This window comes from Mytilus edulis, chromosome 14 (assembly GCF_963676685.1).
Source record: "Mytilus edulis chromosome 14, xbMytEdul2.2, whole genome shotgun sequence".
Taxonomy (NCBI): Eukaryota; Metazoa; Mollusca; class Bivalvia; order Mytilida; family Mytilidae; genus Mytilus; species Mytilus edulis.
In genome coordinates this window covers 27,518,228-27,531,236 of record NC_092357.1, presented here as the reverse complement: position 1 = coordinate 27,531,236, position 13,009 = coordinate 27,518,228, and the positions used below count along the sequence as shown (strand labels likewise).

The 13,009-nt window shown below is 31.3% G+C and overlaps 1 protein-coding gene across 10 annotated transcripts in view; it reads left to right on the top strand.

Moving 5' to 3' along the window:
* The window catches only part of LOC139502828 (oxysterol-binding protein-related protein 6-like), a 51,830-nt gene extending 43,215 nt beyond the window's left edge, over positions 1-8,615 (top strand). For 5 of the 10 annotated variants that reach the window (XM_071292443.1, XM_071292439.1, XM_071292445.1 and 2 more), the window contains 6 exons: positions 752-887; positions 1,469-1,634; positions 2,280-2,388; positions 4,171-4,188; positions 4,317-4,439; positions 4,946-8,615. In XM_071292443.1, coding sequence (XP_071148544.1) covers positions 752-887; positions 1,469-1,634; positions 2,280-2,388; positions 4,171-4,188; positions 4,317-4,439; positions 4,946-5,042 — 649 coding nt within the window. In that variant the 3' untranslated portion in view covers positions 5,043-8,615. Of the gene's footprint in view, positions 1-751; positions 888-1,468; positions 1,635-2,279; positions 2,407-4,170; positions 4,189-4,316; positions 4,440-4,945 lie in introns of all 10 variants that reach the window. The other 5 variants (XM_071292444.1, XM_071292440.1, XM_071292447.1 and 2 more) reach the window with 1 other exon arrangement.
* Positions 8,616-13,009: the final 4,394 nt, after the last annotated feature.

Sequence of the window (13,009 nt, the reverse complement as noted above, 5' to 3'; positions counted from 1 at the left end):
ATAATTAAGATACTATATTTTGTTTAACATTTAGATACTCACTGATAGAGTAAAGAGCTTTTGATCAAAAGGAAAGAATTTATCTTTTAAGTGGAACATAACACTACAGAGAGATAATTCTGCAAGAATCAGCCAAACATTTTTATCACATTCTATTGTTAAGGGAACACATGGGGGTTGGGATGTTCAACCATTTTACATTTTGAACTATCTGATGTATATAGGATTCAAGAAACTTGAAATACAAGTTGTTTTTGCTTGGTGTTCCTAATTGAAAGGACAAACAAAGAAGAAGTAAGCTTCTCAATAATCAAAATTAGTGCTTGTCAAACTATACATCCAATGAAACTTTTCAATAAAATAGGTGGCTAAAAAATTTTATATTTTTTGTTCAAGGCTCAAAGAATTTGTATGATACTAGTAGATTTAAAGAAATTTTAGTTTAATTTTCTTTATTTGCAGGTTAGCAACCATCCCCAAATATAGCTTACTGTGGTTTTATGAAAGCAAAACGATCCAAATTGATTTTAATCAATATCTTCTTATTCAAATATGATGTCATTATATCGGTTTGTAACCAAAACCTTGTTATAATTAGCCCAAAAATATGTTTGACCCATTCACACAAACAAAGTCAGATACTGATTGGCAAAAGTTCTTAAGTTGCACACATTTGTTTTAACAATTATCATAAAAAAGAAATAACATTTATACTGATTCTTTTAGTATTAATTTTGAATTTATATTTCAGGTGGAATGAGCAATATAGATGGAACAAAGTTACCACATGTGTTCATAACTTACTGGGGGGTCAACGATGGGTCGATCATTATGGAGAGGTCAATATTACCTGTGGAGATATCACTTGTAAACTTACATTTAAAAAGGTGAGTAGAGATTGTATGGAGCACTGTTAATTCAGAAATTACAGCAAGTTCAACATGACAGACCAAAATGTTTATTTATTTATTGCAATTACAGAAAAAGCTGCTTACAAATGGATGTGTCAGATTTCAGAATTTGAATTCTTATTATTGCAATATTGACACAATCAATATTTGCAATATTGCTGAAATTAGATTAATACAAAGGCCTTAATTTGGCTCTTAAAAGTGGACTAAAATATTAGCAATATATATATATATATGTATTTTTAGATAAGATATTATTTGATGGTAATGACTGTGTAAAATGCAATCAAGACCATTAATATCACATATGCTATCAGCTTGAAAACTATCGTTCTAAACAAGTTGCACAATAATTCACTGATAAATAGTCTTAGATTTTGTCAGTAGACAGTGCACTATCACATTGACAGCAGCAATTACAATGGAGACACAGGGTTCATAGGAACATTTTCACTATTTTAACTGCCGTTTAATATAACTTGTGGGTTAGTAAAGGAGAGAGAGGTTTTTCTTATAATTAATTTTTCAGTGCTTACCTTTTTCTGTTTTATTTGTAGGCTAGCAGCTGGTCCTCAAAACGACATGAGATACATGGTCATATTAACAATCCTGAAGGGAAGGTTGTCCATCATCTATCAGGGAAGTGGAATGAAGCTTTATACTGTGGTACTCATCATGGTGGCAATCATCATCAGGCCACCAGTAAATTAGTATGGAGACCAGGTAAGTCAGGGAGACAAGAGTAAAGGGTAATCCATGGGATTGGTATGGAGATGTGATAAGTAGGAACGTTAAGGATAAAGGGTCAAGAGTATATTGTTTCTATTTAAGGTCAATCATCAATATATATTTCCTTAAATAGAATTTTCTTATACTGTGTCAAAACGGAGGTTTTACTATTCATTTTCCAAATATATAATAAAAGTATGGGTCATCCTTCTGTATTTCAAGCTACAAGAAGTGCAAAATTGGCCATACTGTAGATTATACATACAATGGTTTTTTTTCAAAAATAAATTATAAGTATGAGTCATCATTCTACATTTCAAGCTACCAGAAGTGCAAAATTGGCCAAGTTTCGAGATAGAATTTTGAAATAAAATATGATATAATTTGTATAAAGAAAATGAAGATAAAAATGGTGTCACCTAACATTTTACTTGGTACAAGTGAAAAATAGATGGTAATATTTCTTTATTAAAAAAAAATACTATAATAGTTATCTCCCCTTATATGTCAAAGTTAAAAAATTGAATCCAACAAATGCAAGTATTTGGTTTTTCTTAAACAGTCTAAATATTGCAATGATTGCTGATTCTTCGACTTCATTAAAATAATGTCTGATTTATTATCTGTACTATTAAACAGGTGCAATGCCAGATGATTATGAGCTGTATTATGGCTTTACCAGATTTGCAATAGAATTAAATGAGTTGGATCCTGATGATGCTAAGACACTGCCACCTACAGATACAAGGTTTAGACATGATCAAAGGTAAACAGTATAATATATATACAAGAGAGTTAATTGGTGGACCCACCAAATTTTTGGGCCGGAAATATGGAGGTTTTTGGTCACAATAAAAAAAAGTATAAAGTATTATATAAACAATCTGTATATTGAGTTGACTTTAATCCTTAATTGCCAGAACTGGTACAATCCAATTACTCATGATAATGCTATAAAATATAATTTATTGTGCAGTTGATGAAATCGAATATCTTTGAAGTGCAGTTGATTAAATGGAATATCATCTAATTCATTTTCAAGACTTAATTTTGAAACTCGTGACCATCAAAGTTGCATCTACTGACAAAATATTTGTATTCCTCATCTCAGATATGTACTTAAACGCAGCCTTCCACCTCATTTACTCATCCATGAATTTTATGTCAAGATGACATATTTCTTAGGACCCTCGATTCTGACCATTACAGACGCATCTTCTGACAAAATATTATATATCTATGAGTTGTATCTCAGATATTGACTCTAAAGCAAACTTTAATTCGTCACTCAAATGTGAAATGTAGGTCAAGATTATCTTATTTTTATCAGGACCCCTTGGTTATTCAAGACGCATCTATGAATCAAATCTCAAGAACTATGACTTATACTTCCACAGATAGATGGACTTTATCTTTGTGACAGACATATAAAACACTTTATTCCTTACCGAACTTCGTTTGACAAAAAATTTAAAAATCTTTAAGCAATAAAATATCAAATTATTCATCCCAGTAAAGGTTGAGAAGTCCTAGACAGAATGTTTTCATTTCTATTTGCTTTGGTGAAATTTAAAAGTATCAACAAACAGTCATAAAATTAGGAATTTAGCTTTGTATGATATTTATCCATGAATTCTGCTCAAACTAAGTATACCAGTCATGAGAAAATTTGATCATCATTGAATGCCTAATGGTGACTTGAAGATGAAGGACAACAACAAAAACGTTCCATGATTGCATATTTGGGTTTTACCACATATTGATATTAATATTGTCTCATGTACATTTGCTCTAGATCCCTTCATATGTTCTTTGGGTATACGACAGACTAAAAAACTGCTATATACTACAACTAAAAATCAAAAAGCTTCAGACAGTATAACAAATTATTCTCTTCGTAACAACTGACAAATCCTTGACAAAATGTTCTCAATGTAATCTGTTTGGTTGTTCTGTAAAATTGCAGAGTATTAACAAAAACCGAGTGGATATTTGAGAGGTTTGAAAATCAATTTCAGTTACTGAAACATGTTGCCTTTAAAAACTCCCGAGATCGTTTACGTTGAAGTAAAGATACTACAATACTAGTATAGATAATAATCAAAATAAAATATAAAATAACTATTTTGAGAAAAAACGAAACCGATAAATCATTTCCCATGTTCCGACGAAGAGTTGTTGTAAGTCCTTGTTAGAACTTGGTACCGTGTTTACATTTCTAAAAATAACCTGGTTTGGGAAATCCCCAAAGACAGGTCACGCATTCTGTGCATAACAAAACAATGAACATTCATTGTTATAAGTTTTTGGCATCTTCTTCTTATATAAAAATTAATAAAAAAAAAGAATTTATTTCAATTACTTAAAATCTTTAATTTTCATATGCCGCAGAAAAAATATATAGATTCGCAGAAACGCATTTAACAATCTCAAACCCGTATCATATGATGGGCTGGCTTAGTGCCGGCCCATAATAATTAAATGAATTAGACCCTGATGAAGCTAAGACACTGCTACATACAGACACAAGGTTCAGACATGATCAAAGGTAGTTTTTGATGAAGTTAAAGTTACATCAACTTGAGACTTAGTACACATGTTCCCTATGATATGATCTTTCTTATTTTAATTCCAAATTAAAGTTTTGACCCTAATTTTATTTATTTATATTTTTAGACTATTAGAAGAAGGAAAGATTCATGATGCTGAGAATGAGAAGACAAGGTTAGAACATTTACAGAGAGAAAGAAGGAAGAAAAGAGAGACAGAAGGATTAGATTACAGTCCTATGTGGTTTAAGTAAGTGAAAGTTAAACGCCTACATTTTAAAATCCTTCACTAAACTATATGAATTTTCAAAAAAAAAAAAAAGAAGGAAAATATCAAGAAGACATGAAAAATTAAAGATGGACTAAACAACATGGAAATTAATGATCAATTACAGAAGGACAAAGAAGTGCACGAACACTAAAAAAACAGTGGACAAGTTGAGATACTCTGGCAAGTTAATTAGATCCTGATCCAGGCGTAAATGGGCAATCCACCAACAAATTATAGGCGTGTTTTAGATTAAAAAAGAAAAAAAACACCAAAAAACTAAAGTAATCAAAGAGACATAAAAAAAAATCAAGTCGGAAGAGAAACTGGCAATGCCATATTAGTTAACGATAAATGACCATAAAAGTCTAAAAGCACTACAAACAATCCAAGTTAGAATCTAATTAACATGGACCACACCAGTAAAATTGTGGACATATAACAGCCATCCATCTTCTTTTGTCATAAATGTTTCTTTTTTTCCCCAGGAAAACAGGAAAAGAGAGTTATGAATACCTTGGAAAATACTGGGAATGTAAAAAGTCACCAGGATTTAATAAAATGTCTTTTGTGAAACTATGGTAAATAGTAACAGGAAACCAGTAGAAAGGCTGATAGAAAAGGCCCAATAGCTACAAAACTTAGACCCCTATATTTATACAGATGTATAACTTGTGAGACAAACCAGGGAATGAATTAAAGAGAAACATTACAAATTGATATCTTCCAATGATTTGACAAGACAGAATTATTTCTTATTGTCCGAAACTTGTGATCTAATGTGTCAAGGCCTGCATTTGACAAAAGGATGTACGATTAAGGATCTTATAAATATCTTTAAATTTACCATCAATTGTACTTTTATTTTGAAACACAGGCCTTGAGTACAATGATATTGAGGCATTTTTCTTTTCCCACCTTATTTTGTAAGACATTTTCAAAACCTTTTTATTTTGGGGCCAATAATGGGCCTTTAAGCCCCCTTCTCCTTTCAACTCATGTATTATTATATTTATGAACGTCTTTAGGCCCCTACTTCTTTCACCTCATGTATTATTGTATTTGTGAACGTCTTTGGTCTTTATTTCTTCCCTGTAATTAAAAGAATAATTGGTGATTGAATTCCGATGATAAAGTTATATTCTGCAAATGGATTTTATATGTAGATTAAAATTAATTAGAGAAAAAAATGCACAAATTTAGTGTAGTAAATACACATTTACTGTAAACTTGTGGATTTAGAAAGAAATTTCAAAAAATTGTGATGGCGTAGCTTGTTTTGTAATCAATTAAATATTTTGTCAACTCTCAAAATGGGAGAAAGAATTTGACCAAACATGCATGGAGTTGTTCACTTGCTATTTTTATTCCTAATCCAAATGATTAATCAGGGTTACCATTCCAATCATAAACTTAGCTAGTTTTGGTAGTATGTTATTTGGAAACAGCAGACGACACAAGTCTTTCTTTGAAAACTCACACAACCTTAAAGTAGTTTCATCTTAAACTCTATTTAGCTTTTGTCTTTTAGTGCTATATTTATTATTGGAACTCATGACCAAATGTTTTTCGGCTCTCCATAGTGTTATGTTGAAACGATAGTATATATGCCCATAGCAAACTTGTGATTATTGAATTTTGAAATAAAAGTTTAGAAATATATTGCATTAAACATGTTATAATAATCCTAATGGGATTCACGAATATATTCATGTGTGAATTAGTTCTATATGAATTTCTTTTAGGTATCATTTCTTTGTTTAAATATAACTGTGGATGCATTCATTTTTGTTGGAACCAATTTTCTTGGATTGAGAAACAATTGTATTTTCATTGAAATTTGATTTCACAGATTTGCCAAAGACTGCATATAAGCCTATGAAAGTTTAAATTTTGTTGAACATTTTAAAAATTTGAGGTTAAGGTTTCCGCATGAATCTGAGGAAATCGTTTTCCCACAATTGATATGAATCCACAGTATACCTTTTCTATTAATTAACCATTTTGTTTTTATATGTATGTGTGTTCATTATCAAATGTTGAATTATTGAATTAAATATACACGAGTGTGTTTTCTCCCTCAACAATATAAATAGAATTTTATGCAATTATATGTGCTTTTTATGTTTATGCACCTGTGTGCGTTTGTGATTTCATATATGTATATAATATATAGTTATATTTACAGTTTTGCTAGATCTTTTCTGTTGGGTAATATATTTTTGTTTAAATTAAAGACTGGCAATATCTATTTCATTGTTGAAATAAGCAGGTAACCATGACTATTGTAGTAGTTCTTTACTCTAAAAAGTTGACAATTTTTGTGTTTCTGTGAAGAATGAAAAAAAGGGAGACCACTACTGTAACAAACAAATATGATGTATGCATTGGAAAGTTTGAGGGGATATTACTAAATGAATCAATTCATGAATTCATGTAATATCTTAATGACAACTTTTAAACATACAACATTGTGTAAAAAAAAATATAAAAAACTGCAAAAAACTTGAACCAAACTTTCTTGGATAAATTTCATTGGATACATACATGTAGTAGTTTAACAAAGTATAATTTTGATCATTGAGCAGCTTAATATTTCCTTAACAATGTTAGAAATCGATTAAAATTGTTCAGATGATTTTTACAGAGTTATCTTCCTTTAGTGATGTGCATCACCTTAAAAATGTTATTCAGCATAAACAGAAACTACTAATCTGACCTTCTTGTTTAACATTAATCTATTGTGTAGGATGTTAAACATCCACAACTTTTAAATTTTAAACTAATTGGCAAGAGTTGCAGTCAAATTTAATAAAATAATTTAATTATCAAATTTATTTATATTCAGATAATAGTGCGAGTATAATCACAAAGGACAAGTAGTATATAATCTTTATTTAATGTGAATGTAACTAATTTTCTGTGAAAAATAGTGGAACACATGTAAAAATTATTGAAACTGATGATTGACCTTATATATAGTTTGTAGAACAAGTTTTAAAATAGGACAGATCTAACTATATATATACCAGTTTATTTAAGAGAACTAGGAATATTACAGTATTCTATTCTCATTTTTGTCAGACTAATTAGTTTCTCTATTACATACTGTTTCTAGCAGGGAAACAATATTTAAAGGAAAAGAATGGTACATGTCAATTTAAAAATAACCCTCTTTGTATAAACCTAGAGATATATATTATACTGACTTGTAGGTTGAAAAGTTCAGTGTGAAGACTGTATTTATATATATATATTTGCATCCGGAGTTGAATATACAAACGTCAATAATGCTAGGTATTAAAAATGTTATGTCTTCAAGTTTAACTTGCTCTCTGTCCTATATATAATTGTATAATTAAAGGACCATGTAATGGCATAACTTTTATATATATGGCAATTTCTACTTAAACACAAATAATCAACAACGAATATCATCTCAATTAAAAAGTAATTTGAAAATATTAAATTATATAATTCATCCTGGAAGTTACCTATAAACAGATTCATGAGATTGAAGCTGTAGATGTACCCAAGAATAAATCGGATATTTTCACATTGTCATTTACAGTCTACTACAATAATGATAATGCAGGGAAAGATCCAGCCATTTAAAAAAAGGGGGGCAGTCTCAACCCAGGACATAGGGGAGTTCCAACAATATGTCCCCCATACAAAGGCATTGATTGTCCAAAAAAGGGGGTTCCAACCCCGGACCCTCCCCCTGGATCCGCCAATGTAATGAATGCACAGAATCTGTGTAGTAACAGAATGTGATATAAATTCATGAAACCAGTCATGAAAGATCACCACCCCTGCCACCAAAATGTAAAGTTCTCGATCTCTCAAACAGTTTTTTTTTTATGAAATCTTTAAAAAAATGATGACTGACTGTTTGGATTGGTTTTCCATAAAAAGGATGTGTTATGAATGTAAAGACCGGTTCTATTGTATGTGTCTAATATGTTTGAGTTGTGTTTTCCACATGATTTAGTGTTTGTTTTCAATATTATTTTACAAACTGCCCTTGCACATGTATAACACCTATGTTTTTATAGCTATTTTCTATTGCATATCATTTTAAATTTTGTTAATTTCTGTTAAAATAAATTTACTCTGTTATAATGCTATAGAAATATAGACAAATGTTACACCTCAGTTTGTTTTGTGTTTCTTTTTTATTACACTTAGTTTCTACATTCAGATGGAAAAATTCTTCTGGTTAGCATCTTTATCTTGCTTTTTCAATTTTATGTAATCGAAATATGAACTAAAGATTAAGTGTATTTCATTGAGATTACCTAGACAATATACAGTAAATTCAGAAATTTTGAGTGCATTTATTGCAAAAATTGTTGAACAAAAGGAAAATAATTGAGATTTTTTATTATTGAAACTTCAGTAAATACATGTACTGCATGTGAAAAAGTGCTTTAAAAAAGCTTTTACAATAATAAGCAATATAGGAAAGGTGTACTGAGATAAGAGGTCTCTAAAGACATTATCTCCAAATGGAGCTTTCGTTAGTAGAAGCCATATCAATTATGTGTATCAGCAAGGAAAAATGTAAAAGCATAAAAACATAGTATATATGCCAATATACATGATTAACACTGCATGGTGATGTTGCATAGCCTGACTGGTTTCAGTCCAAATAGTATATAACAAGAATGTGTCCAAAGTACACGGATGCCCCACTCCCACTATCATTTTCCATGTTCAATGGACTGTGAAATTGGATAAAAAATATAATTAGGCATTAAAATTAGAAAGATCATATCATAGGGAACATTTGTACTAAGTTTCAAGTTGATTGGACTTCAACTTCATCAAAAACTACCTTGACCAAAAACTTTAACCTGAAACATGCACTTTCATTTTCTATGTTCAGTGGACCTTGAAATTGGGGTCAAAAGTTTAATTTGGCTTTAAAATTAGAAAGATCATATCATAAGGAACATGTGTACTAAGTTTCAAGTTGATTGGACTTCAACTTCATCAAAAACTACCTTGACCAAAAACTTTAACCTGAAGCGAGACAGACGGACGAACGAACAGACAGACGGACGAACGAACGAACGGACGCACAGACCAGAAAACATAATGCCCCTCTACCATCGTAGGTGGGGCATAAAAAGAAGATGTGGTATGATTGCCAATGAGACAACTGTCCACAAGATACACAGACAGTAACAACTATAGGCCACCGTATGGTCTTCAACAATGAGCAAAGTCTTTACCGCATAGTCAGCTATAAAAGCCCTGATAAGACAATGTAAAACAATTCAAACTAGAAAACTAAAGGCCTTATTTATATAAAAAAATGAAGGACCTTCTTCAGAGGCAGAATGGTGGATTAATGTTTGAACCCTATTTATATAGATATGGTAATGGCGGCTCAATTAACCCTGTAAAATATGATCCAGGGCACAGCCTTCATTGAAATAAGTCTTCATGCAATGAGGTAACAGTCAATTTTCCCATGAGAATTATCTGAAACCAATTCTTGTGTAGAAATTTTTATGGGAAAACAGTTTCCACAAAATTAGCCTGTTTATATCGACATTTTTGTTGTTGTCTAGCCTGCAACAAAAACTGCAGAATGGGAGTCGTAGGGATTTTAATCTGCCCGTGGGGACAACTGTGTTATTTACTTGTATAAAGCTTTATATTTCAGAAGGTAAATACCTGATTGCTTCATTTCTTTTAGGAAGATGCCTTATGTAAGGAAGTTTTTGTCTGTAATAATTCCATTGTCCTTCACCTCATTTTCATGGTTCAAGGACTGCTCAAGTTTTTTGTTAGCTGAAATACCCACTCGTTATGAGTAATAAGATGATTATATTTGGTATATGAGATTATAGCAATGTCTACATATCTCTCCAGCAGAATTTACCTGATCTTGAAATCATTTTCATGTTTAAGTCTGTTTTTCAGATACTATCAGAAAAAGGTCAACTATATATGAATGACTAAAATTGAGAATGGAAATGGGGAATATATCATAGAGACAACAACCCAACCAAATGGCAGACAACAGCCGAAAGCCACCATTGGGTCTTCAACGCAGCGAGAAAATTAAGAATGGAAATGGGGAATGTGTCAAAGAAACAACAACCTGACCGAAGAGCAAACACCAGTTGAAGGTCACCAATGTCAATGTTAATTTGTTTGTTTGGTCTTTTTGTCAGATACAGTTAGCAGCAGTGTATGCATTTGATTTTCATTGTTCAGTGTAAAGCTTGGTCTCTTTAATGGATACTATAAGCAGTAACATATTAGAGAAATATAAATTGTGTACTACAAATGTAACAAACAATACAAAGAGTGGCAGATCTTTATCCTTGGTTGGGAACCCCCCTTTTCTTAAAATGCCTGGAATCGCCCCTGACATAGTCAATCCCCTACAGGTTTAAAATTCATTGTATTGTAACAAAATTTCTAACTTGATCTATAACTTGTCATGTTATAAACTCTATAATAATAAATATCAAGTCAATATCTTCATTCATGACGACAAAAATGTTTGAAACTGATTATTTAAGTGAAAAGTCCCAAGGACCATTACTCTGCAAAAATCATCAGACTAGAACCAAATTCAAACTGGATCTGTAAATTGTCATGATTAAAGGATATATACCAATTTTTATACAACCGCTAAAATTGAAAATTTTTTGGTCATATATTGGTATCACGTTAGCGTCGTCGTCTGCGTCGTCCTCATTGTAGTCATTGTCCGAATCCTTTTAGTTTTCGCACTCTAACTTTAGTAAAAGTGAATAGAAATCTATGAAATTTTAACACAAGGTCTATGACCAGAAAAGGAAGGTTGGGATTGATTTTGGGAGTTTTGGTCCCAACATTTTAGGAATTAGGGTCCAAAAAGGGCCCAAATAAGCATTTTCATGGTTTTCGCACTATAACTTTAGTGAAAGCGAATAGAAATCTATGAAATTTTGACACAAAGTTTATAACCGCAAAAGGAAGGTTGGGATTGATTTTGGGAGTTTTGGTTCAAACAGTTAAGAATTAGGGGCCAAAAAAGGGCCCAAATTAACATTATTCTTGGTTTTCGCACTATAACTTTAGTATAAGTAAATAGAAATCTATGAAATTTAAACACAAGGTTTATGACCATAAAAGGAAGGTTGGGATTGTTTTTTGGAGTTGAGGTTTTGAACAGTTTAGGAATTAGGGGCCAAAAAGGGGCCCAAATAAGCATTTTTCTTGGTTTTTCGCACCATAACTTTAGTATAAGTAAATAGAAATCTATGAAATTTAAACACAAGGTTTATGACCATAAAAGGAAGGTTGGGATTGATTTTGGGAGTTTTGGTCACAACAGTTTAGGAATAAGGGGCCCAAAGGGTCCAAAATTAAACCTTGTTTGATTTCATCAAAAATTGAATAATTGGGGTTCTTTGACATGCCAAATCTAACTGTGTATGTAGATTCTTAATTTTTGGTCCCGTTTTCAAATTGGTCTACATTAAGGTCCAAAGGGTCCAAATTTAAACTTAGTTTGATTTTAACAAAAACTGAATCTTTGGGGTTCTTTGATATGCTGAATCTAAAAATGTACTTATATTTTTGATTATTGGCCCAGTTTTCAAGTTGGTCCAAATCGGGGTCCAAAATTAAACTTTATGTTTGATTTCAACAAAAATTGAATTCTTGGGTTCTTTTTATATGCTGAATCTAAACATGTACTTAGATTTTTTTATTATGGGCCCAGTTTTCAAGTTGGTCCAAATCGTGGTCCAAAATTAAACTTTGTTTGATTTCAACAAAAAATGAATCTTTGGGGTTCTTTGATATGCTGAATCTAAACATGTACTTATAATTTTTTTATTATGGGCCCAGTTTTCAAGTTGGTCCAAATCGTGATCCAAAATTAAACTTTGTTTGATATCAACAAAAATTGAATCCTTGGGGTTCTTTGATATGCTGAATCTAAACCTGTATTTAGATTTTTGATTATAGGCCCAGTTTCAAGTTGGTCCTAATTGCGGTCCAAAATTAAACTTTGTTTGATTTCAACAAAAATTGTATATATGGGGTTCTTTGATATATGCTTAATCTAACCATGTATTTAGATTTTTGATGTTTGGGCCCAGTTATCAGATTGGTCCACATTGAGGTCTAAAGGGTCCAAAATTGAAATTTATTTTATTTCATCAAAAATTGAATTCTTGGGGTTCTTTGATATGCTGAATCTAACCATGTATTTAGATTTTGGATATTGGACCATAATAGGTAATGTCCAATTTAAAATTTAAAGTTTTTAAGTTTAAGTTCTTAGACCACATTCGTTATGTGTCAGAAACCTGAGTTGTGTCAACTATTTAATCACAATCAAAATTCAGAGCTGTATCAAGCTTGAATGTTGTGTCCATACTTGCCCAAATGTTCAGGGTTCGAACTCTGCGGTCGTATAAAGCTGTGCCCTGCGGAGCATCTGGTTATTATTAAAGTGAATTTTCTAAGTCCAAGGACCATAACTCTGCACAAAGATTAGACCGGAACAAAATTCAAACTTGATCTGTTATTCT